Source organism: Abrus precatorius, unplaced genomic scaffold (genome assembly GCF_003935025.1).
Source record: "Abrus precatorius isolate BTA unplaced genomic scaffold, Abrus_2018 Scaffold3, whole genome shotgun sequence".
Lineage (NCBI taxonomy): Eukaryota > Viridiplantae > Streptophyta > Magnoliopsida > Fabales > Fabaceae > Abrus > Abrus precatorius.
The window spans coordinates 32,303,765-32,322,675 of NW_020874373.1; the positions used below are offsets into that span (position 1 = coordinate 32,303,765).

The following is an 18,911-nucleotide window of genomic DNA, read 5'->3' on the forward strand; positions in this document are numbered from 1 at the left end:
AAAAAACATAATATCCTTTAATTTTTAAAATATTAGAAGAATCACAATTATTAATCTAGAAGGTAGGCGATGTCCTCTGAGTTTACGGTGGCAAGCACCATTAATAATTCCATATGAATCATAAAAATCGACATTCTAACATTATTATGAAGCAAACCATCATAACAAAGTATGACAGATTATAGTTCATGTTAAGATCATTATAAAACAAGAACTAACAATTTACAAATCGCAATGGAGTGAACATAACAGATCACAACCAGTTTATAAGAGCCCAGAAATTGGAACATAGACAGAATGCTACCTCAACAAGACCTGGAGTTTGCAGTGGTTGATAACAGGAAAGTTCATGACACATTGACAGAGTTGGTGACAAATTGGTAGAAGATAATGCAGGGATAGTGACGGTTGACACTCAGTTGATACTAGGCTCACAATAGGATGATGTCTTTTGTTCGAATTGCAGAAAACAGATGCTGGGTTTGCGACAGGCTCGTTTGTCACAAGTCCTAAAGAAAAACTTCATGCTGCGATCGTTTTAAGTTTCATAGCAACATAGTGGTTTTGGCAACTGGGCACTCAGGCACTCCTGAACTCAACTTCTCTTAGACTCAATTTTGGTTAAAGATTGAAAATTCTACCCGAGTTTGAAGAAATAAATTTCCAGATATTTAACTTGGATTGCTCTGCCTTGAACTGTAAACTCGTACTAATCTACAAGTTAACTCACAGGCTTGACAACCATGATTGAAACCCTTGGTGTTTCATTCATTCCCCAAACTTCAAGTTCTTATAACAAATTCATGTAGTATGCCATGACACATCATCACTAGGAGGTTGGGATTCTAAAGAACAGACCCACCTTAAAACAGAAACAACTCACTGCCTTTGACTTAATAAGAATCATCAAACAAAATATAACACCAATTATCATACATGGACACTAAACAAAAGCGGAAATACAACAAACGAAGCAATATCCTTTGCATAACATAAAACAGCAAAATAGAATACCAAAATGCATTGGATGCTCAGGACGATTCAGACCTCATGTAATTAGAAATTTAACACACATTTTTTATTGACATGAATACCGGAGGAACATGAAATGCAAAGCTTTTCAATGCCAATACTACTAAAAGTGAAGTAGCATTCATGCTGGCACAACCCCAACTAACACTCTTCCGGGGTTTCAAGGGATGAGAAAATTAAGTTCCACTTTCGTAGCCAAAAAGGAGGTAAAAGATGTCTGCAACCTTGATGGATCTAAACTAATTGAAAAGAAACAAAAGAAAAATTATACACGGGGTCCAATGGATTCTGCTACTTTGCCTGGGGATGAGATGCAATGAAGTCGACTGCGAGTTTAATGGAGTTGATTTTGTCGGCTTCATTATCAGGAATCTCAAACCCAAACTCCTCCTCAAGAGCCATCACAATCTCTACCGCATCTAAACTATCCAATCCAAGATCATTCTGGAAATGAGCATTTGGGGTAACCTGACAAATGCAAAGAAGTACATTGCTTGCATTCAAAAACCGTGTACAGCGAAGATAAAAAAAGAACCTCACCAGTAAACAATAGAAATAGAAAACTTTAAAACCAGCAACAACAACAACAACATCAAACAAGCTTTATCTCACTAAATGAGGTTGGCTATACAGATCACCCGGCCTCATTGAGCTCAATCAAAACCAAATCTTCTAAGATATTATTTACTCATTTTAATAATTGGCTCCAGTGTTATTCAAGATCTCCCTCTATCCTTTTTTAGCAGATTGTTAGAAAAAAACAAAATCAAGAAATTTCCAGGATTGTTTGGTTTCAGAACACGTATTTGTTTATGTTTTTTTTTTTTTTTTTAACTTACAATTGCAAAATTGCTACCTTACTTTTATTCCATTTCCTATTATAAAAAATTGTGCAAGAAACATTAAAAATAGAAAAGAAAATTAATATTTTTTACAAATCATTAAAAAATAAAATAAAAACAGCAGGACATTTTTAAAAACAATAAACAAATACAGAAGCCATGAAACTTGGCCTCATTGAAAAAACACACTGATTGATTGCATTGCTCACAAATTGAACAATGAAAACCTGAAGCTAACACACAATAGACACATTTTAGCTTTCAATGAAACCCTAATGAAGGCACAGCGAGAAAAACAATGATCTAAAACAATTTTCGGTAGTTCGAGTGATGAGACAAATTTGAAAAAGAGAAATGGAAATGAAGTAATACCTTGGAAGGGTCAACTTTCTGGAAGTTTTTGACGCACGAGATGACGCGATCTGTGACCTCGGCCTTGTCGAGAAAGCAACCCCTAACCTCTTCGCAGAAACGGCGAACCAACAGGTTCGGAGCGAATCGAAACGAAGTTTGGTAGTTACGAGGAAGAGCATCGACCTGCACTCTCAAGTATTTCATCAAAGGCAAACCACTCCTCCTCGCCGCCATTGTAACCAAACCTCACTCCAACGATTTCTCAGTCTCAACCGAACTTTGATGATAATAATATGCCCCCAAAACAAACCCTCTTCTTCTTCACTGGGCTTCACACATTAGGCCCAATGTTTCTCTTTTTGGATAGCCCAATCAATGTGTCATTTGAACCTCTCTTTTATTTATACTATTATTTCCAATGAAATTTAAAATATTCTAACAAAAATGAAATTAAAATGTTTCATTATAGATATTTTAATCTTTAAAATTTTTATTTTTTATTTTATAATTTATTTTTAAAAAATATTCTTATTTTTTTAGTCTCTTGATTATTAATACGTTGAAAATTAATTTTAATATATTATCATAGTAAATATTTTTACATTGTAAAGTTTTATAATACATTGAATATATATTTTTCATATTAATTATTATAAAATTTAAAAAATATTAATAATATAAAAATTTATGCTATTAATATATTTAAATTAAATTTATACTTTAATTTGTTTAATTATTTATTCACATTATAATTAAATTAATTTTTATAATTAGGACATAATATGTATCATGATATGCTATTAAAAGCTCCTTTTTTTCATATTTTCAATGAAATTCTAAACTTTACGGCTAAAATTTCTAAAATGAAATAAATAAAAATATAAATATTATATCATTGCGACAATCATTTAATATCATGTTATATAAATGCTGCGTAAGTAATAAATGAAAAACGGAATTTTGGAGGATGAAAACTACTTTTCGCCTATTTTTTTAAATTGAATAATTTGCCGTGAAATAATCGCCTTTGTACTTGGGAGGCTACATGAAAACGACGTTGAATCGTGGTATCCATAGCCGTTTCATTTCGAATATAGAGCATTTCGTAGCCAGCAATCAAACTAAGATTATTGAATCGTAACGACGAGCCCCATGTTGGTGCTGTTCATTTGCTTCTTCCTTTTGTTCCTATTTTTGTACAAATTCGCCACCGCTTATGGTAGTTTTAGTGATCCATTAGTTTCTCTCTTTATTTTTTTTTAAAAATTCTGGATTTTAATTGTCGTTTTGATTTATTAGGCGATTTCACTTTGATGTCTAAGAAGAAACCTAAACGCCAAGAAATTGAAGATAAGGTTTTTGGTTTAACACACACTGCGATGAGTGTTTCATTTCTAATGACTTAAATAAATGACTTTGCTTTTTCATGTTTCATTTCCTCCCAGGTTGTTTGGATTACTGGTGCTAGCCGTGGAATTGGTATAACAATAACTTACCCTTCTATTTTTATTTTTTTAATGTCACTTTTCTGTTTCTATTGGATTGATTCAATCTCGAATTTTAGTTCACCCAGAAATCACTTTTATAAGTGAATGAATGAAAGCAATTAACTTCTGATTAATTTAATTAAGGACAGTTAATGGAATCAATTCTTTATTGAACAGGTGTTTTTATGGAATTAATCTTCAATGAATGACATACAATACCAGTTTTGAGTATTTTATTATTTCACGGTTCTTTCGTACAGCCAGAATCTTTTCCATATTTGTAACTATTTTGCTTTTATAACTGATTATGAAGGTGAGGTTCTGGCTAAACAGTTTGCAAGTTTAGGGGCCAAGCTTATAATCTCTGCTAGGAGTGAACCTGAGCTTAACCGAGTAAGGGCACAGCTGAAAGGTATGATCTGTTACTTATAGGTTATAGCTGCTGTAAGGTCTAAATTATTTTTTTTTTTGTCTATGTACAAATGATGATATAGAATGTGCTGTGCTCCATTAATGTGATTTGCATAAATCAGGTAAGCATGCACCTGATGGAGTAAAGATCTTACCATTGGATTTAACATCTGGAGAGGATTCTCTTAGGAAGGCTGTTGAGAAGGCTGAATCCTTTTTTCCAGATTCTGGTGTTGATTATATGATCCACAATGCAGCTTTTGAGCGTCCTGTGAGTGACTGATTGCCTTATCTATCTAATGGTCCAGTTTTCATAAATCTGAAATTGTACGAGAAACAAAGCCTTGTATGCTTCTTTTTTAGATGGTTCACCTATAAATTTAAAACAAGAGAGAGAAAAATTTAACTTCTTTCTTTTTAGATAGGAAATGCAAATTATAGACAACATTAATTTATTCATTATACAGGGCATATATGTCTCTCTGTGTGTATATGTGTTGATTGCGATTCCAGGATTGTAGAATGACTTCAGAATTTAGAAATATTTCATCAGCAGGAATTCCTACGTCCAATGTGATCATTTTTAGAGTTATCCATGCATGTTAGCATAATTGCAGTTGAAGCAACTATCAACCAAACACCAGCTTTGAGAAAATACCATTAGATGCTTGCATATCATTTCATGCCCGTGTGATATATAGTGATGATGCTTGGTGAAAGCTGTTGAAACTTCTCTTCCCCTATCTGTTTTAATGATTACTTATTTATTATATACTTATTCAATTAAAGGTATTATGAATTGGTGAATTTGTTTTGCAGAAAACATCAATTTTAGATGTAACTGAAGAAGGTCTTAAGGTATCTCATAAAGGAGACTCTTACTCCTGCCATTTATATACCAAAACTTCAATTTAAAAATTGTTTCTCTTTTCCTTTTTAGTCTTCTTTTGAAACATAGTAGTAGTCATTTTATCTAAAGCTTTTACTCTTTTTTCCCCTGATTAGGCAACATTTGATGTCAATGTTTTTGGGACAATAGCTCTCACAAGGCTCTTGACACCTTTCATGTTGAAGAGGGGGCATGGTCATTTTGTGGTGGTATGCAGGAATTCTTTGATAATATCTTAGTGTGGTTATGGAATATGGATGGCAGTAGTATATTAAGTGATTAGAACCACATCAAGTGAAGTTGACTGGAAGATTTCTGTGACGGTATTGATTTATTAACTGAGACAAGTGCAACAAAAAAGAAGAGAGTAGTCACTAGTCATCTTTTCAATTACAATTATCCTAGAATCAACAATCATAAGTTTAACTGTTCGGTAAAAGTATATTGGCATATGTTTTATGTTTTTGCATTAATTTCTGGCTGTGCTGCTGATAACTAGCATACATAATTTTGGAGAACTGATTTGATAGTGCTTTTAACCCCATTTTCCATATATAAACTGATAATCTCTATACTTTTATTTACTGTCAGATGAGTAGTGCAGCAGGAAAGACACCTGCCCCTGGTCAGGCTGTGTACTCTGCCTCTAAATATGCACTAAATGGGTACTTCCATACCTTGCGTTCGGAGGTAAGTAGATTGTGTATGTTATCTTTCGAAGAAGGGACCAAATTACTGTGCTAAACCATATTATAGTACACAACTGGAAGAACAAATACAATGCAATAGTTTTCCTCCAAAGAGCAGGAGAAAATGGATACAGTAATTCTGTTTTATTCTACTTATCATTCAGTACATAATCATGCAGTACTAATCATTTAATGGTGGCAGCTCTGTCAGAAAGGAATCCGAGTAACTGTTGTCTGTCCTGGTCCAATAGAAACATCGAATAACTCTGCAGCGAAGGCTTCATCTGAGGTATTTGTATTTACTAATATATCATCCATTACTATTTTCCTAGTTTATAGATACATGCTTCTCTAGAATGAAGAAAATTGTTTTCATTGTACTTGTTTAGTCAAAGTTGATGTATATAATTTTTCCTTTTGATATTGTTTGCACATATTCTATTGTTATTTTAAACTATGAATATGGCTTGCTTATCTCATGTTTGCTAAATGAAAACAGAACTAACAATATGTAAAATACTTAATATTAATTTGAAAAGAAAAGTGAAATATAGATTGCAGACAAGCAGCATAGAGGAAGATTTTGGAGTATGCAGTAAATCTTCCCTTTTTGTTTTGATTTGCTTTTTACTATTGTCCGCTGGAACTCATGTCATGTGCTGTTGCACTGGATACATCATTTGAATAATTGAAAGATTGTTTTTTTCCATGTGAAATTCTGTCTCCGCAGAAGCGTGTGTCATCTGAAAGGTGTGCAGAGCTGACTATTATTGCTGCAACCCATGGCTTAAAGGAGGCTTGGATATCATATCAGGTAAAAAGCATGAGTATTAGCAATTAACTTCTGTTTGAATCCAGCTCCACTTTTCGATGTTTGTGCCTCCATGGATTCTCTTTCTTTAGTTGAAGTACAATTACAATCGATGTGATAGATGCTGGAAGGAGAGTCGAGGAGGGTGGGGGTTGACAAAAATGTTTTTATTCCGTACTGTGAATCTGCTTAATACTTGCTTGTGGTTGCCTTTTAGGTCTGTCTGCTTCCTTTTTTATGTTACCTGCTCATTCGCATTACTTTCTTTTTTTCTTGGACTAGTGGATGCTCAAACTTCATTTAGATAAAACATTATCATTATTCTTTAAAATGCATCATCAAATGTGTTACTTTGATAGTATGTTACTTTGTTCATACAATCCTCTGTATAACTTAGTGATTGACCTGAAGATAATGGTTCTTTGTTTTGTAACATTATTAATTCAAGTATGACATTGGGAATATCAGTTCCTGCTTTGTCTTGTGGAATCAATATTCTTTTTTTCACTCAACCCCGAAGAAAGAACGTTTTCATCAATTTGAAATTCTGTTGCATCCAAGCATTTGGCTTCTTATGATAGATAGGCTAATTGGCTTGCATATGTGTATTGTGCACTTTTAATGGTGAGCATACTTTCGTTGATTCTTTCATTTAGCGTGTACTGTAAATTCCAGCTTGCTACATTAGTCCTTAACACTCAAAGTCATAACTGAAATCCTTTGCTTGCAGCCTGTGCTTGCCGTCATGTATCTCGTTCAGTACATGCCAACTATTGGTTACTGGCTCATGGACAAGGTATTACTCTCACTATGATATTTTTGGTTTATTATGTACTACTAGACATCGATCAAATCACCTGTTTGTTACATATTGTTAGCTTTTTTTGGTCTGAATATTGATAGCTTATTTAAATGACTGGTGTAGGTTGGCAAAAACCGAGTAGAAGCTGCTAAACAGAAGGGAAACACATATTCTGTGGGCTTACTGCTTGGAAAAAATAAGGGCGCTTGAGGCCGTCTGTGCATGTCTTTCAAAGCTTTGTATTTTATATGTAATCTATTTCAAGGTTCTCAGTCATACTAAAATAACACCCTTTGCTACATCAAACTAAAATAGTACAGTATATGGGTTTCCTAAATGAACAATGTACGCAAAGAAACTTTCAATGGCCACCTAAACTTGCACAAACAGAACTCCACTCCACATCATAACTAAAATACAGAACTACTCTGTATATAAACGAGTGATTCGTAAAGTAAGGAAACCTACTTATATTTCAGAGATTGAAAATAAGCTGGAGAAAATTGGGATAATCAAATTTTCTATATGTCGCAGGCAAAAGCTATTGATAAGTGCATCAAACTTGATATTTCCAGTGCCTAAGCCGCATAATCTTTCTATTATATACAATACCCAGTTAAGATGACATCAATAATTTATGCAGTAAAAGGAAACAATTAAAATTATCAACGGAAAAGACTTGCAAAGCAACAGATTGTTTATTCAATTACAATGGCCTACAAATACAACAACCAAACTAGAACTCCTTGTGCAGGACAACGATCCGTGACTACAACAGAAGATATAATTAGTGAATCCCACTTGTAGACAGTGTCATACTGTATTTGTGTCTGAGGTAAGATTTGATGAAAGGGTCCAATTCGCCATCCATTACAGAGGTGATATCTGTCGTTTCATAAGCTGTTCTTACATCTTTTACTAGTTTGTACGGATGGAATACATAGTTCCGTATTTGTTGCCCCCATTCAGCCTTGACTGCGTCCCCCCGAATCTGCTTAATTTCTGATGCCCGTTGCTCTTCAGCTATAACCAACAACTTGGCTTTCAAACGGCTCAAAGCTTTGATCTTATTTGCCAGTTGGGATCTCTCCTCTGCACAATGGTCGTTTAAAGTGAAAAGTTGCAATTAAAAACAGATAATTGAATTTAACCCAGACCAGAAATAACACGAGAAATGGCTCTAGAAAATGTTGACAAAAGAAAAATCAAAATTAAGCAGTGCTGGATCCATATATTAATTACCTAAAGATAAACAGTCCAGGCCAAATATGAACCTAAAATTCATCTTTACCAAAAATGCAAGTCACACTACCATTCACAGAGAACGTCTTAATCAGCTAGATCTGTGCAATGCACAAAATAAATGCTGTTGATAAAATATTTTATTGCACAGACCAAGTAAATCACAAAAACTTAGCTGAAAATTCAGAAAGTCACCTCAAACAGTTTCAAATTCAATTTTGCAGAGAATAGCTTACCGGACATTGTTGAAACCAATCTCTGCTCATAAATTCTAAATAAGTACTTCTAACCACACTGCAGGGCTAGAGTGGGGATAAGAATTCCAAAATGAGAAAGTGAGAAACACTTAGTGGCACAAGTTTGAACCTTCTGATTTATTGAACTTGACAAGAGACTAAATTATGTTTCAAATATAAACTATCTCCAAATATATTTATCATTATTTTAGAATTTAGGCTATATTAAAAAAACTATGAGCACCAACCTGCATTATGCCCTGTGCAACAATGCACAACAGGCAATAAAGAAATGCAGCCAATGCTCGTAAACCCCCTCTTCTCTCTCTCTCTCTCTCTCTCTCTCTCTCTCTCTATTTCTAAGAGACTGTTCCAAAGAAGCAGCAGCAACATGGAAGAGGACTTCATAAAGGTATGTGACAAATTAATTCATGATACAGTGAGATAAATTTACATTTTTGGGATTGAATCAGTGCAAAAGGAGGAAAAAGAACCTGTGCAGCGAACAGTGACACCAGTTGGGATGTGTGTAATCCGAACTGCAGTTTCTACCTTGTTCACATTCTGACCTCCTTTTCCACCTGCTCTTGAAAAACTAATTTCTAGGTCCTCCTCAGGAATTTCAACATCCATAGATTCCTCTGGAAGAAGAGGCATGACCTCAACACCAGAAAAGCTTGTCTGTTTAAACATTAAAACCTTGGAGTTTACAACAAAAATTGATGTGTTTGATAAATAAAGGGAGAGGAAGAATATTAACAATGGGCGGTTGTTACACTCTAAAAAACATTTCGGTTTAGATTTTTGGGGCCCAATCTTGCAATCTGAGGCATTCAGCCAATAAAAATAGTTGGTTATTACCTGACGAAGACCTTTTGCATTAAACGGGGATTGCCTAACAATGCGATGTGTTCCTTTCTCCCCAGACAAATACCCATATGCATAACGACCTTCAACTTCAATGGTGGCGGATTTAATTCCAGCTTCTTCCCCAGGGGATTTCTCAACTACTCTGGTCTTGTATCTCTGTTTCTCACCCCATCTCGTGTACATTCTGAGAAGCATGTCTGCCCAATCCTGCACTGGAAATTATAATTTTCGTACAGAAGTTGAAGCTGAATACTCGAATAACCATTAAGTGCTCAAATTTTAAATAAAATACAAGCAGAAAAAGGAACTTTTGAGATGAATATGTTGCATCTTCTACACTAGACAGGGAACTTACGCTGTACTATGGTATGGGAAATAAAAATCAGCAAAACAAAGCCCACATGACTACTTTTCTAAATAGAAGAATCTTAAATGCTAATTAAATCCACACCCCCAATGCTTGTCCAGAGTTGATTGTAAATGACTGTTATTTGTAAATATTTGGTAGAGAAGACCAAATATTCCTGAAAGCCTGGAAAGGTCAACAATATTGAAACATAGAGATTGTATTTTCAAGTCACAACTCACAACTGTAGTGAATAATTACTTGAGACAAGGATAAAGACAAATTTTAGTATTACTGGCATTCAAGATCTGGCCTTCTATCAGTACAATACATCAGACTATAAAGTTTTCGCCTAGGACTAGGAATGACAGAAACAACTTCATTACTATAGCATCTGTACAGAGGGTCGGTCATACATAGCTATTTACCTGGGCATCAGTACCTCCAGCACCGGCTGTAATAAAGATAACAGCACCTTCTTTATCGTAAGGACCAGAAAGAAGTTGAGTCAGCTCAAATCGATCTATCGATTTATTTAGTTCTTTGATAAGACTAGCAGCCTCCTCAAAAAGCCCTCTATCAATAGATTCCATTTCCTCAGTCAACTTGACTATTGTTTCTGCATCCTCAACCTACGTTCATTGAGATGAAGATCCATATAGCTTACTTTACATAAGAGAAGAAGTGAAGACACTTGACTCAACAAGTGATCAACCAGTCTACCAGAAAAGAAAAGGAATAATTTTTTATACCAGAAAGGAAAAGGAATAATTATTTCTCTTATGTTTTATTTGAGATACAGCTCAATGATTTATAAGCAGAATCGGTTCCTAAAAAAGGAAATTGATATGCTATAAATCAGGTAAGAAATAAATACAAATATAATAACTCCTACTAAACAAAATCAGACTTTATAATAATCTGATTTTCGTTACAGAATTATCACAAAAATAAATCAACCCAAATCCTAGGAATAATTCGTGACAGAGTCCTTAAAAGAGAAAAAGAATATATTGTGTACACCATGAACATATCATAGATGGAGTCAGCCATGTATACAAAATCAAGTCTGCAGATGGGATGATTTCCTTTTCACCAGTCTACTGCTGGGTCAGTTCGTTTTGGTATTTTTCTTTACTATTTTGTTTTCCTTTATATTAATTATAATCACAACTAGGATAATCAATTAGATTTAGATCAATATATCAGTTATATAGAATTTCCATATCACAAACTCAACCTTAAAATCAGGCTAATGGTTAAAGATCAATATAGCTAGGTGGGCTATCACAAGCCTAAAAGCTAGCTATTTTTGGCATACTTTAGCTAGCCTATTTAGCAAATAAGTCAGGCTTGGGCTTTTACAAATAACTACTCATAAAAGTCTATTTGACCTACTAAGCTGACCTATTATTTATTTGTTGATTATACGTGTTACATATTTTATTGATTATAGATTAATACAACATAATAATTATATACAATATATAACAATTGTGTTCATGGTTATACCAATTTGAAAACAAAATGTTTATAAGTTTCTTGTCCTAATTGAATGTCTTGATGTTGTAGGCCTCTAAATAAACATTCAGGCCAAGCCAAACTTTTATGATTATACAAAAAAATTCTATGGTAGGTAACAATCCAAGCTTAATTCAATGTTTTGAAGAAGACAGGCCAGCCTATCCCTATTTAGGCAAAGCATAGTCTAGTCAAGCCTTAGTAGCCTACTTCCATTCTTATTATTGTAAATATAATAAAAATACTTTATACATATGCCTAATATACAATGCAATAAATCTAATATTTTTATTATAAACTAAACATTGCTGCCATCAAATCAGTAATTGAAAACAGAAAATTTCTTGTATATATATATGAGAAGATCTTACCCCACATATATATATATATACACACATATATATTAAGCTCAATAACACAAAATATTTTTGTACATATAAAAATGCACTTTTGACAGTTGAAACAGCCCTGTGTTATGAGTTTCAATTTTACAAAATTACTTTTCATTATTTATTGTTAGTACATCTAGACCAATAGTCTTTCAGGCAGACATTTAAAAGTGGACACTGAAACTTGGAACCCCCTTTTTTATAAGCTATATATTACAACATGTATTGGTGTTTAATGTGATTTTCCCTAAAATAACAGTAGAAATTGATATAACTAAATCTAACCTGGGTTTTGAACTCATTGAGTAATTTTATCTTGTCTTTGACATCGGCCAAGGTCGAAAGAGTCTGTTGAGCTTTGGCTCGATTGTCCCAAAAGGAGTTATCAGCTGCTTGCTCCTCCAAATTGGCAAGTTCTTGCTCCAACAGCTGTAGACCAGAAGATTCTCTAATCTCGTCAACACGCTGTGACATAATTTCAACATCCCTCCTCAGTGAATAAAAATCTGCAAAACAACACCAAGTTATGTACTCCTTTCCAACAATTAATCCAGAATTGATTCAGCAACTTTCCTCTAATTAAATCCATCAACGCATTATATGACACAATAAATGAATACGATCATGGAACAGCGAGAGAAACTCTGAAACTGTCCCGTGACTTAAATCTAAAGAAGTCCAGAAGATAACATACACATCTACTTATTCAATTACAAAAAATGTAAAGACTACTAACATAATCAGATCACCTCCTATGATTGACGTATGAATCAAAATGTCGCTTAAAATATAGAGTTTAATTTTGATGCACTGCCATTATAAAAATTTTACATAATCAACCAATTAGAATACAGGATAGATATGACTTTTAAATAATTATTAAAAAAACAATCAATAATCAAAACACGGCACATTTCAATTTTCCAATTAAATTATAATATATACATTAAAACCTCTATTGTTGAACTAAAGTCATCAAGTACCTTGAAGTGCGAAATCCCCTGTGTCAGTGTCCTCCTTTTCCTCAACGCTCAATTGGTTCTCCGGCGTCGCAGACAAAACTACTGCAAAATCCAGAAACACGAAAATATAAATAAAGAATAGAAAACAAAAAATGAAGAAAACGAAATGAAATAGTGAATTTACCAGTTGATGGAGAAAAACGCGAGAGAGTGGTGGTGCGGAAAGATAAGAAGGGGAAGTGTGTTGAAGAAGGTTTCCGGTTGACGAATTGCGAAATGAGAAGTGGTCGTTCACGCGTGAAGGTTTTGGCGGTTAGAATGGTGCACAGAGGCTGCGAAACAACCTCCATGGCTTCTAGTTTGGATTTTATCTCTGTGCTGCACTTCAAGAATGGTGAAGAGACAAGATAAGAACTCTACTCACCAGAGGCTAGGGGTATTTCTAGAATTTTCTCAGTGATTGTACAATTTATATAAATAATTTTTATAATAATTAATGATAATAAATTATAACAAAACGGGGTTTAACTACCATTGCATCGTATTATATGAACGAATAAAGCAAACTTGTCTTAAATTTGAATTACATGGAAATTAAAATTTTACATGAATGTGTATATTATATGGAAAAACAAAATATTATTTAAATTACATAGATAAATATTGATTGTTACGGAGTGATCATTAACGTTAGTGTAAAACCTACATACCATTCAATATTTTTTATAAGAAAATATTTTATATTAATTAAATTTTAGAGCTAGAACTATAGTTATGTATTTATTTAACACGGTTATATATTTTTTCATTTTACATCTTTTGTCAACAAAAAAGGGAAAATTTTGTTATTTATTTGTCCTTTCTTGTCTGAAAAATAAACAAAATTTTTCGAAATTTTGTTGTTTCCTTTAATTCAAATGAAGGGACATGGGAAAATAATTTTAAAAAGGAACAATAAAAAAATAACTAAAAACGCACTTTTTATATTAATTATGATTTATTATGACTCGTGAGATTACATTCGTTGTGTTTTTTCAGAAATATTTTTTATTATTGAGAAAAAGATTCTCAAATATGATATTCTTGAAAATCTACCATGCTTGTGTTTGGTATTTTTACATGGTTTAAAATTTTATTCTAAAAATATTTGGTTCCAAGCATCTAGAGATAGGCCTTCAAAGCCCAAAAAGCAAGTAAAGAGAAGAACAACATTGGGCTCATGACAAAATCCAAAGCAAATAGAACCAATATTGGTATTAGACCCAACGTGTATAACAAAAGATATGCAGAAGAGTTTGAACCAATATTGGTATTTTGTTTTATATTCATGAACTCATGTATAAAACTGTTCCCTTCAATAAAATACCCTTCATTTTCAAAACATCATTCCATTAGCTACTCCTCTTACTCGTATTTATATTCACTGGCTATGAATTGAAACAAGGCAAGAACATTGCTAAAGTTTAAGATAAAAAATTAGATTCCCTTCTACTGCCCACAATTTATTTTGTAAATCATCGTTAATGCTAATGCGAATGGATTTTAACATGGATAGTGCTAAATATTATGATTGTTAATCGTTTTTATTTTTCTTTTTTAAACTATTGAAATAAGGTCCCTAGTCAATGAGATTCACATATAATTTTATTAGTTATAATAATTTTTTAAAAATTAGTGCATGAACAGTATGTATTAATAGCCATCATTCTTCAAAACAATGATTGCAACATACATAGATTGAAAAAGATTATCTCAAACTATACTTTATGTTTAAAAGAGTTTTACTTTATTTTAAAATTTAAAAGTATAATATTGACATGTTTATCTAACATTAGCTTGACTTACAAATTAATTTAAAAGCCAACTTTATGATAAAACCTCTTAAATAAATCAATAAATTTACCTCTTAGTAGACTAGCAAACCGATATTTTTATGTAGATTAATAGACTTAGTATTTAAATGAACTAACTAGTATACAATCTTAAAATATCATAACAAAATTTGTCATAATATATAATTTTTTAATTTATATATATAAATAAAGAACAAAAAAATTTATATAATATTTTTTTAAAATAATACAAAAATCATAAAGTTTATTAAATTAATATTATTAAATATTCTAATATTTTAATAAATTTTGTATTTCTTATTATACGATATTTACACATAAAAACAAATCATACAATATACTCCACTCACTTTTCCAATCTAAATACATACCACATTTTTTTATTTATGATTTTTTTACTTTTTAAAAATAATAATAATTTTATAATTTTAAGACATAGTTGTTTCTAATTTCATGCTTAAGATAGTTATTATTTCAAATTTAATTTCTATCTTCTTTCAATTTATTTATTACATAAATAATTTTAAATTTTTTTACTATAGAATTATATAAAAGTATAATAAGAAGTTTTATAATACATTTTAGAAACTAAACTAATTAATACGTTCTTAAATTCTTATACCAAAACTTTAAATGATTATTTAAAAAAAAAATAGTAACCGCACTTACAAAATAATATTTAAATTTTCTCCTTCCTGTAATATATACTAGAATTGTCTGTATATAATTTAAAAACATCGTAACAAAATTTTACATAATGTATGATTTTTTAATGTATATCTATTAAAATACAAAATAAATTATAGTAATAATTTTTTACAAAATAATACGAATATCATAAAATATAATAAATTAATAATAGTAAACAATATAATATTTTAATAAAAAAATCCACCCAAATAAATATTGTTTCCACTTACTTTTTCCAATCTAAATACTCAACACATTTTAGTTTATTGGTTTGGTGATGCTTAGTGTGATCTTTCTTTTTTTTCTATTCTCAAATGAACTCACTTGTTAAACTTTTTAAATTATTTTTGAATAAAATAAAATATTGTAAATGTTATTTTCTTATTTAAAATATTATGAATCAAATTATAGAATTCCAATGAGTCATGTGACGTATTCCGAAATCATCTATTTATAGAGGGTATGAAAGGACGAAGTTGTTGACTCACTATTGGGACTAAGAAAATACTATTTTTGAGGGTCAATACTCAAGAGGAAGGGTAGGTGAGAATGGGGTAGGATATTTATATGCTTCATAAATGGTGTCATGTTCTAGTGCATTCATTTTTGGCAGAAAACTATTCAGACATAGTTATTGTTTAAATAAGATTGATGTTTATTTCTCAAAATTAGTTTTATTTTAATATTTTACGATAATATTAAATATAAATGTATTGCTATTACTCTATATATTAGAATTGTCAGTTTCTTTCTATTAACGGATAATGCAAATCTACGTAATAATATAAAAACCAAAAAGGAGTGATTTGTCACTTATTGAAAAGCATTGAAATAACATAATTTATTTACGTGTTAATTTAATAAAAAGAATTCCAAAAATACACGATTTTGATTAAAAAATTAAGAACTTGGCAATTACGCAAAGACAAGTTAAGTCACTTTCCTAAGCTACCGAATTTTCAACTATCAGCACATGATAAGTATATAGTCATAAGTGGATATATTTAACTTATAAAATAATATAAAGATTTTAATAATTTTATTTAATATTCCTGAAATTCTGCTGATGTGTCCCCAATGCCATTGATAGCTAAGGAAAGGATATACCGTTTAGATGCTTTGCGAATTTAGGTAACGTACAATAATTTTCTATTAGAGCTTGCGAAACACGTGGATGGATTTGCTTTCTAGAATAAGGAAAGTGGATGATGGATCCAAGCAATATAATATCCAATCACTTAATTTTTTTATATTTTATTAATTTTTATTTTAATTCTTTTAAATCATTTTTTAAATTTTATTTTTAATTTTTTATTTAACGTGACTCAACTTAAAAACTAACATTTATTAACATGAATCAAATTATTAATAGGATTAAAAGCAAAAAATTGTAAAAAAAGTATAAATTAAAATAAAAAAATTTCTTTGAGTTAATAAAATAAAAACTTCATTAAAATGTGAAAATAAAAAAATGTATGTTTAAGTTATATATATTTTTTCTAAATTTTTTAATTTTAATTTTTATTAATAATAATAATAATATATGTCAATTTTTTAATTGATCACAACGTTATTACATAAAACTAACATTATTTTAAAAAATAAAGATTAAACTATTACACCACTAAAAATATATTTAAATTCATATAATTTTGTCTTTCTTCTTATATCTTTATTCACTTTCGCCTAATTTATTTATTTTTAACGTTCTTTTTCTTCAACTTTGCCCATTTACGTGGGACGTACACTATAAAAAAATCTCATTTATTAACGTAAAGAAAAAAATTTATCAAATTGTATGGTAGCATTTATTATAATCTCTACCTAACAAAAAATAAATTATTTGCGAAGGCATTAAAGGTGTATTTCTTTCAATTTTTATAAAAACTGAAGCATCGAAGTCAACTATACTAAAAATCTTAAAAAATATATTAAATATATATTATATGAGCAATTAATAAAATAATTTAATTAATTACTCGTCATTTATCTTAATATTTACACTTTTGTAATTATAAAAAAATTATTTTATAAAATTCATAAAATTTAAAAATATCTAATTTATTATAAGAAAAAATCAAATACAAAACATAGGACATAAAATTATAGAAAATAAATGGTAAAATTTTTATACTAAACAAAAATTTCATAAAAATATATACAAAAACATTTTAAAAATTTAAAATTGGGTTAAATTAATATTTTTTAAACTCTTACTTGTTTAATTCTATAATTATGTCCCATGTAAACTAGAAAAATAAAGTTAATTATTTACTGTAAAATAATATAATTATAAATTAAAATAAAAATTAATGTTTGAAAATAGAAGGTATAACAATATTTCCTTATTAATAATATATATTTGGTAAAAAAAAAAATTTACGATACGTGTTAGTATTATATTTTAAAATTAAAATTTAGTATTTATTTATTAATTTTTTTAATATTTACATAAATAAAGCATGTTATTAAAAAATTATGCTAAACATATATTAAAAAAATTACAACATTATTATAGTATTTTAACGGTTAGTATAAATAAAATATAGTTTACATTATAAACATACATATGGCAAAAAAAAACATGATGAAAAGAAGAATAAAAGTGAAACAAAAATTAAATTTTTTAAATATTACTTGATTATTATCATTTGTTATTGTCAAACAATAAAAAAATTATAATAAATACATATAAATAATAAAAAATTAATGAATCATAAATATTTTATACATCATATAAAAATAAGTTAATGACATATACAATTGAATAATGATAAAGGAAAAACAAAGCGGAACAGAGTATAAAATTGCAATTATATTTTATTGAAATTAAACAAAAACTAGAATTGCAAAAAGTATGGGAAAGAAAAAGAGGTAAATTTTCTCAATGAAAGATGAATTTGTTAAAGAACAATGAGATTGAGAAGTTTGGTATTGTGTTGCTCCAAGTTTTGCATAAGATTTTTGTTTTGAGAATAATGAAGTGAATGAGATTTTTTTTCACTCTTGATAATAAATAATAATATAAGAATGCAAATCAATTTAAATATATAATTTAAATTTATTAATATTAAAAAGTTAAAAATTTTAATTGATTGCACTGGAATTAATTTCAATATAATATACTTGTATAGGAAATACAAAATAATAAATGACCTAATAATAATTATTTTTATTTTAAATTTAAAAATTTGAATAAAATAAAGTTTCTAAAAATAAAAAAACAAAGAAGTAAGAGAAACTTTTCGTAAGAGACTGACCACTTTATCAAAATTTGTATAAAATGTATTAATAAATATATTTATTAAAGATATGGTGAAGATGAAAAGAGAGTTCTATATTTTATCATAAATTACATCATTAATGCAATAATAAATATTATTTTATAAGACTCTTTCAATAGAAATTAGTATCTTTCATTTTAGTTTATTTTTTGTTTAAAAAATTCTATTAATACAGAATTCTCAACAAAAACATTTTCAACC

General features: G+C 29.9%; 3 protein-coding genes across 7 annotated transcripts; 1 reads left to right on the forward strand and 2 right to left on the reverse strand.

Moving 5' to 3' along the window:
• Positions 1–992: 992 nt before the first annotated feature.
• LOC113863084 (acyl carrier protein 2, mitochondrial) lies at positions 993–2,490 on the reverse strand. The gene is made up of 2 exons (XM_027496499.1): positions 2,247–2,490; positions 993–1,500 (listed from the first exon to the last, which is right to left on the reverse strand). The coding sequence occupies exons 1-2, from the start codon at positions 2,460–2,462 to the stop codon at positions 1,324–1,326; spliced, it is 393 nt and encodes a 130-aa protein (XP_027352300.1). The 5' UTR covers positions 2,463–2,490; the 3' UTR covers positions 993–1,323.
• A 742-nt stretch (positions 2,491–3,232) lies between these two features.
• LOC113861603 (dehydrogenase/reductase SDR family member 7) lies at positions 3,233–7,699 on the forward strand. 2 transcript variants are annotated; one of them, XM_027494534.1, is made up of 12 exons: positions 3,233–3,447; positions 3,528–3,583; positions 3,674–3,707; positions 4,029–4,127; positions 4,249–4,397; positions 4,946–4,984; positions 5,132–5,224; positions 5,607–5,705; positions 5,907–5,993; positions 6,435–6,518; positions 7,246–7,311; positions 7,441–7,699. In XM_027494534.1, exons 1-12 carry the CDS (start codon positions 3,381–3,383, stop codon positions 7,525–7,527), a joined length of 960 nt encoding a protein of 319 aa, XP_027350335.1. In that variant the 5' UTR covers positions 3,233–3,380; the 3' UTR covers positions 7,528–7,699. The 2 variants fall into 2 exon arrangements, with proteins under 2 accessions (XP_027350335.1, XP_027350336.1); XM_027494535.1 differs by having other exon boundaries at positions 3,298–3,382; positions 7,441–7,613.
• A 134-nt stretch (positions 7,700–7,833) lies between these two features.
• On the reverse strand, positions 7,834–13,327 carry LOC113861601 (peptide chain release factor PrfB1, chloroplastic). Of its 4 annotated transcripts, none has more exons than XM_027494533.1 (7): positions 13,068–13,304; positions 12,905–12,985; positions 12,207–12,427; positions 10,454–10,643; positions 9,657–9,877; positions 9,290–9,476; positions 7,834–8,409 (listed from the first exon to the last, which is right to left on the reverse strand). In XM_027494533.1, the coding sequence occupies exons 1-7, from the start codon at positions 13,231–13,233 to the stop codon at positions 8,105–8,107; spliced, it is 1,371 nt and encodes a 456-aa protein (XP_027350334.1). In that variant the 5' UTR covers positions 13,234–13,304; the 3' UTR covers positions 7,834–8,104. The 4 variants fall into 4 exon arrangements, with proteins under 4 accessions (XP_027350334.1, XP_027350332.1, XP_027350331.1 ...); XM_027494531.1 differs by having other exon boundaries at positions 7,835–8,409; positions 9,657–9,872; positions 10,440–10,643; positions 13,068–13,327; XM_027494530.1 differs by having other exon boundaries at positions 7,835–8,409; positions 9,657–9,872; positions 10,440–10,643; positions 13,047–13,304.
• Between the last annotated feature and the right edge of the window lie 5,584 nt (positions 13,328–18,911).

Coding starts and splice junctions, on each gene's coding strand:
- LOC113861603 (XM_027494534.1), top strand. CDS start 3,381: ATGTTGGTGCTGTTCATTTGCTTCTTCCTTTTGTTCCTATTTTTGTAC. Junction 3,584..3,673: donor GCCAAGAAATTGAAGATAAG/GTTTTTGGTTTA, acceptor ATTTCCTCCCAG/GTTGTTTGGATTACTGGTGC. Junction 5,994..6,434: donor CAGCGAAGGCTTCATCTGAG/GTATTTGTATTT, acceptor CTGTCTCCGCAG/AAGCGTGTGTCATCTGAAAG.
- LOC113861601 (XM_027494530.1), bottom strand. CDS start 13,233: ATGGAGGTTGTTTCGCAGCCTCTGTGCACCATTCTAACCGCCAAAACC. Junction 9,873..10,439: donor CTGGAGGTACTGATGCCCAG/GTAAATAGCTAT, acceptor TTTCCAGTGCAG/GATTGGGCAGACATGCTTCT. Junction 8,410..9,289: donor TGTCACTGTTCGCTGCACAG/GTTCTTTTTCCT, acceptor ACCATTGTGCAG/AGGAGAGATCCCAACTGGCA.
- LOC113863084 (XM_027496499.1), bottom strand. CDS start 2,462: ATGGCGGCGAGGAGGAGTGGTTTGCCTTTGATGAAATACTTGAGAGTG. Junction 1,501..2,246: donor AGAAAGTTGACCCTTCCAAG/GTATTACTTCAT, acceptor TGCATTTGTCAG/GTTACCCCAAATGCTCATTT.